The 19447-nt window shown below is 38.3% G+C and overlaps 1 protein-coding gene across 2 annotated transcripts in view; it reads left to right on the forward strand.

Moving 5' to 3' along the window:
- Positions 1-19447, forward strand: part of MANBA (mannosidase beta) — a 57745-nt gene that overhangs the window by 5781 nt on the left and 32517 nt on the right. For both annotated transcript variants that reach the window (XM_083367824.1, XM_083367823.1), the window contains exons 2-6: positions 3664-3758; positions 4373-4478; positions 7262-7432; positions 13022-13145; positions 18237-18412. In XM_083367824.1, the coding sequence (XP_083223950.1) occupies positions 3664-3758; positions 4373-4478; positions 7262-7432; positions 13022-13145; positions 18237-18412 (672 nt within the window). The remainder of the gene's footprint in view (positions 1-3663; positions 3759-4372; positions 4479-7261; positions 7433-13021; positions 13146-18236; positions 18413-19447) is intronic.

Consider the following 19447-nt stretch of genomic DNA (forward strand, 5'->3'; position numbering starts at 1 on the left):
CTTGGCTACAGGGACCAATACTGTTTGTCAGGGCTCAGCAAATTGGGCAAACTTTAGAGAAACTGGCCTTCTGGCAGTTTATACTCAGATGCAAATCCATCTCATGTAAAACTGCAGCTTGGATGTAATTATTAGTAAAGATTAATTAATTAAATAACTAAATCAAAAAAGTATATTTTTCTGCTTATCCATTAATGGATTTTTCCCTTTAAACTCTTTTTCTATACAAGTTCTTAAAAAACCAACATGCGTTATTTCAAAATACTTCCTTCTCTTTTCAGGTGAAACCTAAAGGGATACATTGTGCACTGTTGATAAACAGAACTAACATCTTTATCCTTTAACACATTTAATTGCTCTCCTTCTTTTCTAGCCTGATGTTTGTAAAATCTAATCCAACACTTCCTTTCCTGTTCACATTTTTTTCCAAAGCCAAATATATGCTCAGTGGCCCAGGGAATTTGGGAAATACATATGTGCTATATACTTTAAAAAAGGATGTTTCTATCTTGGAAATTATGTTATACAAGATAAGACATAAGTGGTGGTTTAAACTTTAGAGGTTATAAAGACCTGCTATTGTCAGCACATCCTTGGCTTGAAAGCCATAAAGCCCAAGGCAAAGTGCAAAAAGTCAGGAAGAAAACAATGGATTTAAGCAAGGAACTGCACCATCCTTCTGCTCAGAGTGGCTTCATTCTAGTTTTCAATAAACACTTTTATGTAGCTGCTTCATGTTGTATGAGAAACTTCAACCCAGTTAAACTGTATGATATTGGAGGGCTGAGGTTTACTTCTGAGTCCTTAGGTCTAGATCCGGGGTAGGCAACCTTGGCTTTTTTATGACTCATGGACTTCAACTCCCAGAATTCCTGAGCCAGCTGGCTCAGGAATTCTGGGAGTTGAAGTCCATGAATCATAAAAGAGCGGAGGTTGCCTACCCCTGGTCTAGATAGACCAATAATTTCCATTTTATATTTTCATACAACAGCCTTGCAACCAAATGTAGGTTAGTTTGCTCTATTTTGATCCCCATAGCTACCTATGGTTATGATGTTTGGACCTTAAAAAAGCAAGACAGGAAGAAAATCAACTCATTTGAGCTGTGGTGCTGGAGAAGGCTCCAGCATATTTCTTGGACAGCAAAGGTGACTAACAAGCAAGTACTGGAGTGCCTAAAACCAGACATGTCACTGGAAGGCAAAATCACAAAATTGCATCTCACTTACTTTGGCCATGTCATGTGGGGGAATTCACTGCAGAATGCAATCATTTTTGGAAGAGTCAGTTGTAAAAGAAAACCAAGCTGTCAAAGAACACAGTGGCTGGACACCATCAAAACTGACACCAGCCAGAGCATAAAAAAACTCAAAGAAATAGTGCAAGATCGGAAGATGTGGAGAGAGCTGGCCTATAGTATCACCAAGAGTCAGACTTAACTGAATGGATAACATCATTATAGTTTTATGCACATAATATTGCTTGATGACTTCATACACGTGACCAGAATTACTGTGGGATAAGCCAGTTGATCAGTGTTATCCCACAAGAACAGACCTTAATCTATCTAGTCCAGCACTGCTTCCATGGTGACCATAAAACTGTCTATGGGATATCTATGAGATGGACAAGGGAACAATGGATTTCTATTATTTTGTAGAAACTAGTATCAGTACACATTCTGCCTTTGATGTTGGAGATATTATTAAAAGTCTTGGGGGTTGCTTTTCATCTGAATTTATCTGATCCTCTCTTAAAATCATTGATGCATCTTACAGCAGCAAATTCCATATGTCGTATAAGAGATTGGTTTTGTCTACCCAGAATCTCTTGCTGTTCAACTATTTGTTGTCTGAGTTGACATTGTAGTGCATTAGCAAGCTAAGTTATCTGCTTATAAAAAGGTTGGAAATTACTTCTATAAATTATCCTTTTCTTCACAGTAGGTGGCTTATCTTTCTGATTATTCAACCAATGTTGGGTTGACTATTCTGATTATGCTGAGACCTGCCAGCACAAGTTACAGCTGCTTTCTTCCCAGTGATGTTACACAGACTGATATCTTCTGTGAATGTATAGTATCTGATCCTGCAGAGAAGTCATGTGAACATTCTTTAAAAACAGTAATGCTGGGCAGCTTTCAAAGTTTGAAGGGGAAAAAGACACAGGTGCATTCACACACTGTACGGTATCAGGTGTTGGCTCCTCTTAAATCAAATGTGTAGAAGACACAGGATTTTTAAGGAGTTGCTGATGAAGGTTACATGAGCTCCCGTGTGTGCTTTAAATCAGTTTCCTCTTCAGATGTGAATCATTACATAAGTTTAATAAGTGGAACCTATAACAAATTATCGGCCTTCCAAATCTTCTCTCTTTGTAGTTAGGACATAGAACTGCCCCTTCTCCCCAATTTTTCTCATTTATCAGATTAACATACTATGTCTATTAAGCAGGTGTGATATCTCTACTATCGCCAATTCCCTGATGCTAATGTTTGATTACCTTGATTACCTAAGTTCTTATGCCAACATTAGAGCACATGTTTGGAGACTTATTTGTTATATCATTATTATTGGAGTTGGATGCAGTCTGCTTGTTCTCTGTTTTCATCACATTTATCAATATTTTGCTGGTTGATTTGGGTGGATGGAAAGTTTCCCCCATGAAAATTGCTGATTCTGTGATTCAAAACAACCTTGACCACATCTGATAGCTACAGCATGTTGCTTTTTCTGAGTTAAAACTGAAGGAAGTACTTCGTCTGTAACACTCCTGCAACTTATAAATGTACAAGGTGATTCAGAACTGGGCTTGCATGTTAAATTGAGATGAATTAAAAACGTTCATGGAAGGAAGCGTCATTCCAATTCTTGGCTCTATCCTGTGCAATTCAAGTAAACAGCTGTGGTAGCGCAGTGGTTAGAATGCAGTAATGCAGTAAAATGCAGTAACCTTAATCTTAATTATGGTTTGTTGACATTATCAACTTAAAAAGGTTTGGAGTTGGCATGTTTCAGCAAATCTATGTCCTTCGGATTAAAGTTGTCTTAATTACCAATCTTTGGTTTTGCCTGGGAACAAGGAGAGTTTTAATGCAACAAATTACCGCATCTCTTAGCAAAGTCAATTTCAGTCCCAAATGCCATTGTAACTTAAGGACTACCTGTAACCATAAATTATTGTTTGTCATTGATCTGTAGTCACTGTATCTAATATAACCCATGGATAGATTTTCTTGGAAAAGTCAAATTAAAAACAGTGTTCATTTCTATTCTGGTTTTCGTGTTTGCATTTTCATTCTGTTTTGCCATGTCTGTTCTCTGATTGTGGGATTTTACTGGTTTACATACTGTTTATTTTGCCTTGTTATTTAGCATTAGTTTTTTTATTTTTACTTTATTTTTATAGTATTGTCCACTACTTTGGGGAGAAATAAATACCGGTAAATTATAATGTTGTGAAATGTCTTAATCCAATGAATCAACTGGATGTGAAGCCTCTTTTATTTACCAACAGGTATGAGTGAAAGCAATCAGGCATTAAAGTTAATAGCTGTTTGTAATTTCTGATGCCAATATCATTTAAAATGTCTTTGTATAATTTATTTCATCACTCAATTTTAAGCTTTTGTTTGTTTCTTTGTTTCATGTGGCTGGTTTGTAGGATCCTTACTATAGATTTAATGATCTGGCCTACAGATGGATCTCCTTGGATAACTGGACATATAGCAGAACATTCAAAGCTCCTTTTAATATCAGGTATGTGATAAAATTGAATTTAAGATTACTAAGGTTTAGACTGCACATTTGTATGCATTTATCTAAGAATAAACCCCCCTGAATACAAATATAATAAAATGAAATGAAATGAAATGAAAATGAATACAGCAGTACACACCTTTGAACAAGAGAATTGCTGATCCAGGAGCATCATCATCATAACAACAACAATAACGATGATGATGATGTTGGAAGGGATCTTGGAGGTCATCTAGTCCAACCCCCTGCTCAGGCAGGAAATCCTATACTATTTCAGACAAATGGCTGTCCAGTCTATTCTTAAAAACTTCCATTGTTGGAGCATTCACAGCTTCTGGAGGCAGGTTGTTCCACTGATTAATTGTTCTAACTGTCAGGAAATTTCTCCTTAGTTATAGGTTGCTTCTCTCCTTGGTTAGTTTCCATCCATTGCTTCTTGTCCTGCCTTCAGGTGCTTTGGAGAATAGCTTGACTCCCTCTTCTTTATGGCAACCTAACCTACTTCACAGACTTGTTGTAATGATAGAATTTGGGAGTGGAGTTAGAATTGTAAAGAAGGAATGTAAATATGAATAAAATAATTCAAAATTCTGTTTTTGTTATCTTTTCTGCAGCACGTGGCAAAAAGTGACTTTGGCTTTTGACGGGGTAGATACAGTAGCAGAGATAGTGGTCAATAGCATAACGGTTGGAAAGACGGATAATATGTTCCAGAAATATGTGAGTGTCTTTTTTTGTGTTTCGTTAAAGTTAAAGAAGAGAACAAAAATAAACACATCTCAAATTCAGGACATTTCAAATGTTACCAATTTATTGAACTATATAGTTTAACTCAAATAAGATAACTCTCAATGCAGTGTGTAATATATTACAGTTGTCCGAAAGAGGTTTCTATGACTGAGAAAAGAATATATACATTTTATGTGTTTTGCCTCTTCAGATCTCAGTTTGAACTCTTGCTGGTGCTTTGCAGTGAGAGATCCTGCACATTGACATATACAAGTAGTTCTTAGCCTTGAACATCACTTACGACCATTCGAACTTATGATGGACTTAAAGCTAACTTATATACTTTACAATCCAGATTCAAAGTTCCAATGCCCCCCCACCCCATAGTCATGTGTTCACATTTTGACCTGCATTTATAGCTCGTTTCAGCATCCCACAGTCACGTGACAGTGATTTATGACTTTTTTTTTTGCTGGAAACTGGCATTTACTTCCAGTTTTTTGGAGAAAAAAAACACATTGCAGACAATGAGTTCACTCAACAGCTGCAGTATTCACATTCTGACCATTGTGTTTGCTTAACAAACATTGCAAAAAAAGGTTGTAAAATTGGATGTGGTCACCCACTTAATGATTGGTTAATGTATTAAAATAAACAAGTAAAAATACAATTTTTCCCCCAACCAACTTTGTGAACCCCTGAAATTCAGCCACAGATCCTGAGGTATTCATGGACTCCAGATTAAGAGCCCCTGGATTAAAGGAACTGTGTAAGGTTAACCCAAAGATGATAATGCTAAAAGGAGATATGATATCGGTTTTCTAATATCTGAACGACTGTCCTAGGAAAGAGGGTGTGAATTTATTCTCTGTAACTTCTGAGGGTATGACAAAACCTAGGAGGCTGAAGCTTTCAGACTAAATCTTGAAATATGGAAGAATTTGCTGACCATGAGAGCTATTAAGTCAAAGAACAGCCTGCCTCCTGGATCTGTAGGTGATCCATCACTGACGGTTATCAAACAAATGGTTGTCCAACCATTTGTCTGGTAGAGTCTGAGGATTCCTGCCTAGCCAAGGTATTGGTCCAGAAGATTTCCACAGGCCCTTCTATTATTTTATGCATTGAAAAATCCATCAAAGAAGTCAAAAGTGCTTTATTCTCATAAATCTTTGGGGATAGACCATTGTAATTTGTTCCCCACTCCTATAGACAGGAGTGATAGTCAAACTAAATTGTATTTAGAATAGATACAATTCCATAGAAAAGGAAAAACGTGCACAGCTCCATCCACTGGTTTTCTGTCTAACTGCTCAGAAGCAAAAAATAACATGACCATTTTTCCTGCAAGGTACCTGATATACTGAGAAAGCCTTCTAGTTGTTGTACAGGTCACGAAGTCTTGAACTGGTCAATTTGAGTCCCCAGAATGCACATTGAAACCCAAATGAAGAGGGATGACATTTCAACACCACACTAGAGATCATCTCTACCAGTTCAAACAGAAAGGCTACTGGACAACAAAGTGGTTAGTATGCCAGTAGCACCCTGTTCTATCCCTTCAACCCAGGATTAAATACAAGCCCTTATACTGTATCTAGATTGCAAAATGAGTAGTTTCCTGGTGATGGGAATAGAATTTCTGTATATGGATGCAACTCTACAAACACACCCAACCTATTTACGTTGTATTTGGACATATTTAATTGATTAAATCTGGGCCACTTACATTTCTCATCCAAATCTCCATCAGACAAATTAGGTTAGCGGCCTGTTCATCCACACTTGTCATCATAGGTCATAAATAGTAGATTACAAAGGATCTAAGAGGCAATCTTGTCCAACCCTGTCCACAATGTAGGATTCACTATAAGCATCTCCCTCTTCAGATTGACAACTGTCCAGATATTTTATTGCAGATTAATTTGATGTTCCACAACAACATCATGAAATGAGTAAGTCAGTCAATGACTATCTGGTTCATCAATAAGATGGGGCAGGGGTCAGCAACCTGAAACAGTGAAAGAGCCACTCGGAACCGGTTCCCTCACAAAAGGATAAACGGAGCCGCAAAAAATGTGTGCGCATGCACGTACATGCGCACATGCGCAGAACAGGGTTTGACTGAAGAGTGGAGCCAAGGCGAGATATGCATCTACCCTGCATATTTGAATTGATTGGTTGAACTTTTTTAGTCCCACTTTTTTCTGGGGGGGACTGCACATAGCAGAAGACTGGGAGCCGCAGGAGACGGCTGAAAGAGCCGCATGCGGCTCCGGAGCCACGGGTTGCAGACCTGTGAGATGGGGTAACCCAGCGCTAGGAACAGCTCTTAAGTGCCCTATCTCTTGTGTTTGAACAGTATAATAAGAACATAGAAATGGGAGCACAAGGCATCTGTGAGTCAAAAAACCTCTCATTACCTTCTTTAAACCAGCTCTGCAGAAAGCTTAGCAATGCTTGAAAAGCACTTCTTCCGGTAATATCACCGCAAAATCAGCAGCTAATGAAGCTGTTGTTGCTATTATCCAGAAGGTATGCTATGCTCGGTGCAGAAAAATCTTTCCTTGAAGTTCCTTTCCCTTGGAGAAATGTGAAGATAATCATACAGCAAATCATGCATATTTCTTAAAAGTGCCCACATACCTGGTATACATTTATAAACAGAAGAATCCTAGTACACATAATGGAACCAATATACAGATGATTCTGTGCACCAGAGTAATGAATTAATCTGTCTATAATCAACCTTCTGTCTTTGTTGGTCTACATAGAAATTTGATGTTACTCATGTGATCAAGGAGATCAACACAGTTCAAGTCCAGTTTTTGTCTGCTATTTTGTATGCTGCACAACAAAATAAAAATCACCAAGCATACAAAGTACCTCCAGAATGTCCTCCACCTGTGCAAAAAGGAGAATGTCATGTGAATTTCATCCGAAAGGTAATACTGCTGTGTGCATGTAAGTTATAATAATGATGATCAGAGAAAATGAATGCTACAATTGTCCTTGTTTGGTAACTGAACATCACTTAAATATATCTATTAATAATCTATAATCAAGTGATACTTTTATAGGTCCAGCCAAAGCTAAACAATGAGATGTACGTTGACTTCTTTGTTATAGTAGCCATTGCTAAATGTCTGCTCTGTTTAATGAGCAGTATAAGTTATGCTGGTACTGAAAAAGTAACTTTTATGACTAGTCCTTGTGCTAATGATTGTCACAGCATCCACATAGTCACATGTTCAACATTTGAGTGCTTCATAACCAGCTTCCAACAAGAGCTGGATGTGTCACACCAAAATTGTGCCCACCCCAAAAAGTCCTGATACGTCATGCGACGTCATTTGATGTCACACGTTTGACATGCCTGCTCTACATAGTAGAGCATAGCCTGCTCTACATAGCAGCTTTGTATGTATTTGCTGTTCCCCCTGTTCCAAACTACCATACTGATATTATTCAACCTGCCCTGACAATTTCTGGGAAATGTTACAGAATAAGACGATGGGATCTATTTGAGGATTATTAGAGGATGATTCCCAACAGCTTTTATTCAGTTCAGTCATAATGGTTAGAAATGTATTAAAAAGACCAGTGAATCTTGTTTCTGTAAATATCAGACAGAACAATCCTCTGCATGTTTATCTGGATATAAGTCCCTCTGTGTTCAAGGTGACCTACTCCCTCATATGTATATATTATTTATGTGCTTTAACTGCTATAATTGAGATAAGAGCCAGTTTGGTCTAGTGCAGAGTTCCCCATCCTTTTGGGCACCAGGGACCGGTTCCGTGGAGAGAGGTTTTTCCGCGCACTGGAGGGGGTGTGGTTTTGTGTGTTGCCTGCATCCCTTGGATGGGGCTTTGCTTTTTTGTGTGGCCCGGTTGCTGGCATGCTGAGGCCCAGTACTGGTCAACTGACCGTGGGTTGGGGACCCCTGGTCTAGTGGTTAAGACACCAGGCTAGAAACCAGGAAATTGTGAATTCTCTAGTCCTCTTAGATATGAAAGGCATCTGAATGACCTTATGCCAAGAGTGATTTGCTCTTAGCCCAGCCTGCCTCACAGTCTTATTGTGGACAAAATAGGAGCAGAGAATAGTATTTGACATGTTTGCTGCGTTGAGTTTTTTTATAAAAATAGTAAAGGTGAGAAATAAATAAAAATTAAGTTCATAGGTATGCATGGGCCAGTTGTGTGAATCCTTGAAAACTCCCTGCTCTTTGCATTTAACTGAGAAGCGGGCATAATATGTCAGTGTGCAGTGCCCATGGTTGGTGTCTGTGACTTTTAGAACCACAAGCTTCAGTTCATCTGGGACCGGACGGACCATGGTTCTCCTAGGTAGAAGAGAATGAGAGAGAATTACAAGTGACCCAAGTACTGTGTGATCCCATCTGAGAAACCAGATCTTTCAAGGTTTGTCTCTCTCCTGAAATTTCAGCCATTTTAATTTAACAAGGTGACATATACATATAAATGTGTATGAATTTAATGTTTGTATTTGGACACCCTTGCTGTTGCACAAAAGTGAACGGTGCTTTTGACAGTTGAAAAGATTGATGACCCTGGATAAATTGTATTACAGCCTCTTTCGTGTATGGAATAGTATTTGGTTACTCAGAATGGCATGGTTCAGAAGAGTGAACTGAGTTCAAAGAGGCTGAAAAAAATCCTTGTTGAAGCAGCTCAGGGCATATTGGTAACACTGAAGAACACTGAAGAAAAATGGCATGGTTGCATTCTACCCTTGGCAGGCCAGTTCAGTGATAAGTATCAGTAGTTTGAATGACAACATTTTGATTACATGGAAGTAATTGTTAACCACCAATGTGCAGGCACTCTGCAAACCAGACCTGTCCTGTTGATTGTTTGTCTTCTCTGCCCTATTATTATACACTGACTTTGTAGTAGTATACATAAATAAGCGAGGAAATTAATCCTTCATTAAAAATAAATAAACTTAACCTTTAAGTTGATATAGCATGGATGTGGAAGTAAAATGAAGGGAAAGTGAGGAAATCCTTTATTAAAAATAAGTAAACTTAACCTTTAAGTTGATAGGGCAGGGATATGGAAATTAAATGAGGGAAGTTCCAGGAAAATGAGGGAGATGGGCAGTAAAGAAATACAAAGTATAAATAAATAAGTAAGTAAGTAAGTAAGTAAGTAAGTAAGTAAGCTTGCACTAAATGTCTATGTCATTCCTCTGATGATCAAATTTTATTTTTTAAAGTAAAATTTAGAATTTTAAAATGATTTTATAACATATGAAGACTGGATTCATGGCTTCATTTTTGATATTTTATATCTGCCTATGGCGATTCTGTTGCCTACATTTTATGGGGAACGTTCAGAGTCGTTGCCACATACAGACTTAGGATTTAGAAGGGTGTGTGACTCTGGTCTGAAACCATTTCCCTTGCTGTATTAATGCCAGTTGCTTGTATAGATTTGAAACTCAAAATTTGCATCATTGCAGCAATCAAGCTGGAAGGTAATTGGGATGGGGACGGAGAACCTCTGTTCTAAGAAGTGGTTATTCCCAGGGTTATAAACTAGAAATAGGCACAATGCCTGCTTCACATTACTTGTAATTTGATCTACTGGCAGGCAAGCCAATTCCTGGGATATAGGGAACAAATGAGACAAGTGCCCAGTGTGTTGCCAAAATTAGTGTGCTTCAGCTACTGATTATTAGGGTTATAAATTTAGATGGAAGGTCACAGTGTAAAACTTTAGGTCACTTGCATGCCCAGAGGTGGGAAATGAGGCCATGTTTTGAATACCTGACCAGGGAGTGGTCAATAACTTTTTTGCCCTGAATGTTTTCATGTGATCAGAATCTCACATCTGAGTGGAATGTGTTTTTTGTATTAGTTAATAGATCAGTTCAAGGGACTCATGTAAAGTTAATGGAAAGCAGCACAGCTGTTAAATTTTGGGGCTGCATAGATAATCTGATTCTTGATGTCTCATTTTTGGATTACTGAATTATATTATACCTAAATTGCTCAGTTTTGAAAGCTAAACTCCTGAGGGTGGTTTTCTTCAAAAGTGGGAACTAAATGAAACCCAGCCTCTTCTGCCAAACATTTTTGTTTGTTTGCTTGTTCATATGGGGACTGATGATATGGGCCTCCATATCATCATGGTGAAGTTGCAGAAAAAAGCAATTTTAAATGTTGTTTTCTCAAATAGAAATCTGCAAATTTCTTAAAACTCCGGCCCTATAGTGTGAACCCATCCCAATTAGCTGAAATTGTGTGAAATTTTGACAGTCGTAAAGGAGCTTTTCAGGGGCCTGTCATAAGCTACGCTGCCAATCTTGCAGTACAGTGTTTTTCTCTGCGGGAGCTGAAATTTAGGAACCATGGATTCAGGAATAAAAGCCTCCGTTGCTGCTGTTCGAGCTACTCTTTTTTCTTTTGCAGGTAACATAGAAATTTGCCATAATCCTGAAATGGAATGTAGCACTTAACGTGCTTTCAAAGTAGCCTCATGTGGCAAGTCATATGACAGCTTTCTGTACATTGAGATGGGGCCTGACTGCTAGCACGTGACGAAGTGTGTGGATGCTGCCACATGCAAGGATCTATAATTTCATTTTGTAGCGTTCTTCGCATGGAAGTGCTACTCCATGCGATAAAAGTTAATGTGTCAAGTGGCCCTTAGTATTTCTAAATCTCAGAGAGAAGGTCAAATCATTTCTGAAGCATGTGAACTGTCCTTACCTATTTTTGAAGTATATCTTAGTATTTTTGAACTGGGATAGTAGTTGTAACCAAATGCATACAACCAGGGTATGCTACAAATAATGATAGACAATATGTTGAGATATATATTTTCAGATGCTCATTGTCTGATTTCTATGGGATGACTGAGAGTGCAGCTTTCAGAACCTCGAAATTATATAATGGGGGGCAAACTAGAGAAGTTGGTAGGCATTCTGAATTGCAGAGGCCGTAACTGAAATGCACTTTATCTCTCTGACTTTATTTTGGCCCCATGGACTATGATTCACTTATTTTCAACTCTTAAGATTGGGAATATCAGCTGAAATAAATGTCTGAAAAAGAATGTAATTAAAGAGGAAAGCAACCTGAAATGTAAAATACTGTCACTGAAAAAGTACGAGAAGAAGGAGGACACCCATTGTAATTCTATATTGCAGGGGAAGGATTTGGCTAGCCTATTAATTTATATAGTAGCATAGCTAAGAAACAATAGTGAATCATCTGTAGAGAGCATAGGATAGTAATCATGTTGAGCTTTCATTTTCTCCATAGAAATAAATACTGTTTTAGTTGTATCAAATAACAATATTACAGTCATATCTCCTTTCTCAAGGAGCAGAGGAATAAAATACATGATATGGTGTTACTCCAATTTATTCTTACAAGTTAGGCCGATAGACAACCTTGTCCATGAAAACTGAGTTAACTTCACAATCAAGAGGATTTGAATTCTCACACAGCCTATCATTATAGTTTATTTTGGTTTAGCTTAGTGAGAGCTCGACTGAGATGCATGGTAAGCTTGTTGCCTTCCTTTGCCTGCCCAGATGTTGAAAATGAATTTTGTTTCTTAGCCAAGTTAGGGCAGTGAATTGTGTTATGAGGCTTGGAAAGTTATCAATGGTTTGTGGGTAAGAAAATCCATACTGTACACTATCCTTCCTAAAACATTTTTTGTCTCAGTCTGTAAATGTGACTATAGTGAGACATTGGGATCTTAATTCTCTCTAGCTTGCAAATATATTGCAAACAGAAAAAAGAAATACCATTAAAATGAAGGAATCCTGAAATTAGGAGGTTGTTTCAAACATCAAAAGTAAGCTTCATTTCTAAAATGGAAAGTCGTTTTAAAAACAAGGGACTCAGCCATCATTGGCAATCTTTTTAAAATGACAATAAATGTTGATTTACTTAGCATCATCCTGATCTCAAAAATCACTCTCAATATGGAGACCACATTTTTATTAATTTATTTTACTATTTTTATGTATTTTATTTTATATAATAAATATTCACAAATTCTATGAAAAAATCTGTTGCCCTTCAGAACCGATTTGTTTAAGATAGGAAACATATAAAAGGAAGCTGCGTTAGAGTAATGTTCAGTGCTGGCAAATGGCTTCTTATTTACACACACACACACACACACACACACACACACACACAATTCCCTTTGGAGATAGAATGAGTTAGAAGTTTGTTTTTTTACAAAACAAAAAGCATGAGCAACCCACAATTCACTTTCAACCTTCAGTCCTGTTTTGTGATCCTTTTCTTTGTAAATAAACCTTTTGCTTCACCACAATACCTCAAAATTCCAAAAATTGCCTCCGCATTCAGTTTTGCTGCATGAGGTGGCCATTGCACCATATCTCAATCCTGCAGTACTGAAATGTCTTTCAAAAAAAAATGGAGATCCCCTTATGGATGAATGTTGCAGAATCTGGTGTTTTCCTTTTGCAGGTGCTCATTGTGCAGTTCACTTTGCATTTTGTCTCATTTGTTTCAGGAGCAGTGTTCATTTAGCTGGGATTGGGGTCCCTCTTTCCCTACTCAGGGAATTTGGAAGGATGTTAGAATTGAAGTATATAATCTTTGTCACCTTGTCTACTTCTCTGTGACTCCTTTCTATGGTAAGTCTTGCTTGCTTAAGTCTTGACTGAATGCGGGAAGAAGCAGTGGTCTTTTGAAACTTAAAACTAAAGGCAACTAATGGCTTTTCTTGTTAATGTAACTTTGGCTGAAAATAGCCATCTGTGGTAATAGAACACTGGTTTTTTTTCCCTCTAGTCAGCCTGGAATTTCTTTTGTCTAGTTCAGGGGTAGGCAACCTTGGCTCTTTTATGACTCGTGGACTTCAACTCCCAGAATTCCTGAGCCACCATGGCTCAGCTTGGAAACCTCTCCCTTTCCCCTCAGCATGGCTGGCTCAGGAATTCTGGGAGTTGAAGTCCACGAGTCATAAAAGAGCCAAGGTTGCCTAGCCCTGGTCTAGTTCATTCCTATCATTGAGTTCCTGTCATTTTTCTTCTTGTTTCCTCACGTTTCTAGTTACGAAGAAAGCCAATGTTTTTAGCGATCTGTCTTCAGTTATGTCCTTACCTCTTTTTAAAAAAATACAGAACTGAAGGTTTCCAGTAGTTACTGATGGGTAAATTCTTCAAATTCCCATTGGTTTAGATTCATTATATTGTATCACAAACTTTGAACGTTGCCTATTTGCATTGTTTTCACTAAACAACCTTCTTGCACTCCCCATATTAACTGCTATCACTATATTTGTCGGTAAATTTAAATTTTACACACAAAAATAGTCTGTCGCAGAAGCGACTGCCTGTGAAGGCTCCTAGATTGGGGCTGAAGGGCAAAAGTGGAAGCAGTATGCTCCGTCCCATATTTAGGATAGACCAGGTTGTCTTGATAGACTGGTCTCACCGGAAAACACTTGTTATCAGTATACTTTGTTTGTAGCTTATTCACTATGGACATGTCATATTACTTCCTGTGCTTTGAACAGATGTTGTCTGTCTTTCTCTGCTTGTCAGCTCATTGCCCAGTCTCCTGGAAGTTCCTTTTCTTGGCTCTGCATGTTCTGTGAAGGCTTTCCTGACTAAAGGCTTATGATAAAAGTGTGTTGTTAAGCTGGATACAAAGGTTACCCAAAGGGCAAGGCCAGCACATGAATCAGCTTTTAATGTACCTAGAATCAGCTGTGCAAAAATGAGATATTAATAGACGTAATCATGGAGGAGTACTCTTACAATTCAAATACAGAAAATAGAAAATAAATGATTTTTATAGGGGCTCTCAGTATCTAAATGAGGTTTTAGGAGTGAAGATCAGGTGTCTACATTAAGCGTGGAAAGAGTTTGTACTTCTGGAAGACTTACCTTCCATCTGACTTTTAAAAATTATTCTTACTATTACTGAGCCGTGGTGGCGCAGTGGTTAGAATGCAGTATTGCAGGCTAGTTCAGCTCACTGCCAGGTTTGATCCTGACCAGCTTAATGTTAACTCAGTTTTCCATCCTTCAGAGGTTGATAAAATGAGGAGCCAGATTGTTGGGGGCAATATGCTGACTGTAAACCACTTAGTGTTTAAAGCACTATGAAGCGATATATAAGTCTAAGTGCTTTTGCTATTATTTTACAATAGATAAATCAGAGATTATCATATTGCAAAGCAAACTGCCAGTGTCAAGGCTCTATGTCATTCTTTGAAAACACATAAGGTGGTGATTACATTGTGTGCTTTGTTTGAAAGTTGTTCTGCCTAGAAAACCAAAATAAGGTGGTAGTTGATCAGGAGAGGAACAGCCGAGAATAATCTCACCAGTTGTTCTGGCTTTGCTCATAAAAGTAATCATTTTGTGAGCAGGCAAGTTCCCTTTTCTCTGTGGTAGCATCTGCTCTCAAAATCTTAAAATGTTTCTGGTCATACTGCAGTAAGTAGTGTTGTCAAAGGTTTCTCTTTGAAATTCTGGGCAGATGCTATTGGATGTAATTGAAGTTAGTGACCTGATAGACATAAATTCAGTTTAAGGAAGTTTATAGCAAAATTAGAGCTGATTCTAGAATAATATCCCTGGAGAAAAATTCAGGGTTCCATCTTCCTTGTTCATCTTGCATTACTTTTTCTATTGACATGTGTTACGTTCACTCTGTGCATTTCTCAAACAGGAGCTGCTGAGACTATAAACCATCATTATGAATATCTTTGAGTTTTCCCCCCTGATTTGATTTCCAATAATTTATAGCATAAGCAAAGGTGTAAGGATAGTTTATCTTTAATATGATCAGGCTTCCTACTCTGTTCTTGTCCAGAGCTGCCAAGTTGCTTCCTGTCACTGATGGCCACTTGTTTGCAGTTTAGCTTACAATGAGTTGACTAAAGCAAAGAACATGCAGATTTTCTATAATGTGAAATATCTTAAAAATATCTCATAACCCCCATTCGATCCAGAGCTGATAAAAACCACTTCCCATTCCTAAGCTATCTGATAAAGCACTGTTTGAACGTATTTGGAATTTCCCATCCTTATTTGTAAATAACATCTGCATGCAAAATATATATTCTGAATTCCAACTCTGCAATTGCATTAGGCCACATGTTTAATGAGTAGATTTAATAATATGTTTCAAGGTTGCAAAACATAAATACCTGAGGTGTTTTGATCCTTCAGGTAAGAGTCATTGCGTACCTGTGAAGGGCATTCTGTGGCACAAATGGAGCATTTCTGTTCTGCTGGGTGAAAATTCAGCATGCGTATGAATATTGTCTGCTGGTGAAACACTTAACTCCTTTATATGGATGATACAGGAGAAAAATAAGCTATCAAAGCTTCTGGAAATTTACACAATTAGAGTTGTCAGATTGTCACAGCAAAATTATGAGTTTCCCAGCATCACCTTAATAAGTAGCCAGTTTCAATTTCCATTAGTCCATTTGGGCACTTCTGGAGAAGAGCTCACAGATGGCTGTCCACAGAAGAAGAGAAGAAACAATTGAATGTCTAAAATAGTCATGCAAATATTTGGAGTGGCATGAAAATTATACTCAGGTAGCCCCAGACAATGACTGGAATAATTGGCCTCTTTTGACCGTGTTCATGTAATTAGGTTCCTTTAAAAGAGTCATTTCCGAATTTTCAAAGATACATAATATTGCCAGAATTCTCAAGGGTAAGAGAAAGATATGTATAACTGAACTTTAATATGAATGGAACCAAGTAGGTGCTTATGACAGAAAAAATATAATTCATTCACTCCATGGACAATTATGGCCCATCTCTTTCTCTCTACACCAAAGACTGCATCTCCAAGGATCCCTCTGTTAAAGTACTGAAGTTTGCAGATGATACAACAGACATTGGTCTCAACTGAGATGGTAATGAATCTGCCTATATGGTAGATTGGAGGTTGAACAACTGGCCCTGTGGTGCAGCCAGAACAATCTGAACATGCTTAAATGTGGAGATGTGAATGGATTTTAGGAAGACCCCTCCTACTTTACTGGCATATTCTATTCTGTTCTGTTCTGTTCCGTTCTGTTCCGTTCCGTTTCACTCCACTCTACTCCACTCCACTTCACTCCATTCCACTCCACTCCACTCCATTGAATCCTCTCTTGTCATTTTGAGAATACTCTGATTGAATGAATTGAACTGAAAGATTGTTTTAGATGCTGCAGAGACCTTTTTTCATCAGTTTTCAGCATACTGATGAGTCCAGCACACCTGAGTGACCAAGAGAAAAAAGCCATACGCTCCTTAAGATTCAGACGCAACAGATTCAATTCATTCTCCTCCAGCATTTTACCCACTTCACAACCTTGAAGCACAGGAGATGTTTTCACACATTTTTTAATTGAATGCAGCATTTGTTTGTTCTGTTAAAGTGATTGTGTTGTCCAAAACTTAAGATCTTTCCCCAAAATAGTGCAAATGTAAGGGGGAGGGGGGAGTGCCCCAATGGTTGATGTCATTAAGTGCAGCTGGTGCCAGGCAGGGAAAAAAACCTTTGATTTTTTATTATCTTCACCTACCTGGTTTTGGGATATCTTTTAAAAGAGGAGAAATATTGATGAAATGCAATACTTTTACACTTATTTAATGGTGAGATTGCTGAGAGGAACATGCAAATATCCTCTGTTTCATTGCAGATAATCTCACTAGCAGGCTACTGGTTCCCTTGTTCTCACTGCTCCTCCATTAGCAATGCTGTTCTCACTCCAAAGTGGCAGTCTTGCCCTTGAAGAATTGTTGGAGATTTTGTTCTCCATTCTCCATCCTGAATCTTTCAGTTGCAAATTAGGAAAAGAATTTTAAAAGGCTGCTTCTGTGTTGCTATACCTATAATAGTCTTGATGCAGCATTTTATCTTCTTTGTCTCAATTTATTATTACTCAATCAACGGATGAGCAACTTCAGTAGTATGAATCTAATTTTCCAATACTTGTTTGAAGAGAGAATTCAGTGGCAGTGGCCAGTGTTTTTGTTCTGACCTTGCCTGTTATTGGAGTGTGGCCATTGCCAGGCCATCAAAAGGCAAAGTCTGTTCATTAACCCAAAAAAAGTAGTGCACCTCCGCTTTGTTACTGTTCACCTGCCGTGTCCATCCCCAATAAAATTGGGCATGGTAGTCCATCACTCTTAGAGAATACCAGCTCAGGGAGACCATTCTGACTTACCAGACTTATGACCACAAATGAGTCCAAAATTTCTGTTGTTAAGTGAGACATTTGTTAAGTGAGTTTTGCCCCATTTTACGACCTTGCCCCAGTTGTTAAGTGAATCACTTCAGTAAAGTTAGTCACCTGGTTGTTTAATGCAGGGGTCTGCGACCTTGACAACTATGCTGGCTGAGGAATTCCAGACTTGAAGTCCACAAGTCTTAAAGTTGTCAAGGTTGCAGATTCCTGGTTTAGTGACTCTGGCTTCCCCATTGACTTTGCTTGCCAAGAAGTTGCAAAAGGGATCACATGACCCTGGGACACGGCAACATCATAAATATGAACTAGTTGCCAAGCATCTGGATTTCGATCACATGATCACGGGGATGCTGCAATGCTTGTAACTGTGAAAAGGGGTCATAAAGTCAGTGCTGTTGTAACTTTGAGCGGTCACTAAATGAACTGTTGTAAGATGAGGACTACCTGTATGTAAAATAAGCATCACATTTCATGTCTACCAGCATCCAAACTTCTTGTTTTTATTTTTGTCTAGAGCAAAATATTCATCAGTGGCATCTTCAGATAGAGTCAAAGTTTGATGTTGTCAGCAAAAAGCCAATTGCTGGATTTGTGGCTGTGAACGTTCCTGAGCTGAGGATCCAGCAGGGCTTCACTGTGCAACTTCTTCCTGGAGAAAGCAGTATTGTGTTGCTCGTAAATGTCAGTAAGGTGAGAGCCATATCTGTTGCACGTGGAGAGTTTTCTTCTTCATGATAATCAGTGCACCATATTGGTACATAGTGGAAAAGCATGCTGGATTACTAAGCGTAACACTTTTGTATGTCAGCAAGCATAATCTAGACAAATGTTAACTGATTTTACATCCCATTTTCAGTGTGATTCTAATCCTTCCATTGATTTTAAAGCATTCGTTGGGGGGAAAAACCAGGACTTTTCCAGTTTGCAAGCGCTTGCTTCTGTGGTTGCCTGGGAAAATATAGTTTGACCTAGATCAGTGGTTCCCAACCTTTTCTATATCCTGCACCCCTAGAACGCTTCTAATATATTCTCGCACCCCTTACAAAAGTTCGAAATAACGGCAATGAATTATGCATATATGCTATAATTTTGAAAACCCAAGTTTTCGTACCTTCTGGAATATCACCTCTGGTTGGGAACCCCTGACCTAGATGATCAAAGAATGACTATTGCCAAGTGGTTATAGTTGGCTTAATGTTCTAATACCTCATTTTGTACCTATGGCATTGCATTCTTCGCTGTGTTTGATGCAAAAATCCCTCCTTACATTCCACACAACAGCCAGATACTAGAAGATACAGTAAACTGTGATTGGGCTCAGTGCACTGATTATCTTTTGGTTTGGTTTGCATCTCAGCCATCTTTGTGTAGTAGATTGTTGTTTCATTGTATTAGTATAATAGAAGCAAACCTTAACACTACAGCATTCTGATCATTACTGGACCAAGACAGGACCCCTCCCTCTACTTTGTATCCTGATTTCAGCTTTCTACCCTCCCAAGAGGAGGTCATGAGAAAAAGATGAAGCAACAGAATATACTGCAGCTGGAATGGACTCACTTCACAGTTGTTCCAGTCTCCTCTTACGTCCACAGGCCAGCCAGGAAAACAAACCCCTTCAGTTTGGACCATACATGGCTTTGTATTACTTAATATGATTTCTTTTGTCACAATTGAATCTACAGTTTGACTGTCAGGTGAGACCTAATTGCAAGTAATGATTTC

The sequence above is a fragment of the Vipera ursinii genome, assembly GCF_947247035.1.
Source record: "Vipera ursinii genome assembly, chromosome: 7".
NCBI lineage: Eukaryota > Metazoa > Chordata > Lepidosauria > Squamata > Viperidae > Vipera > Vipera ursinii.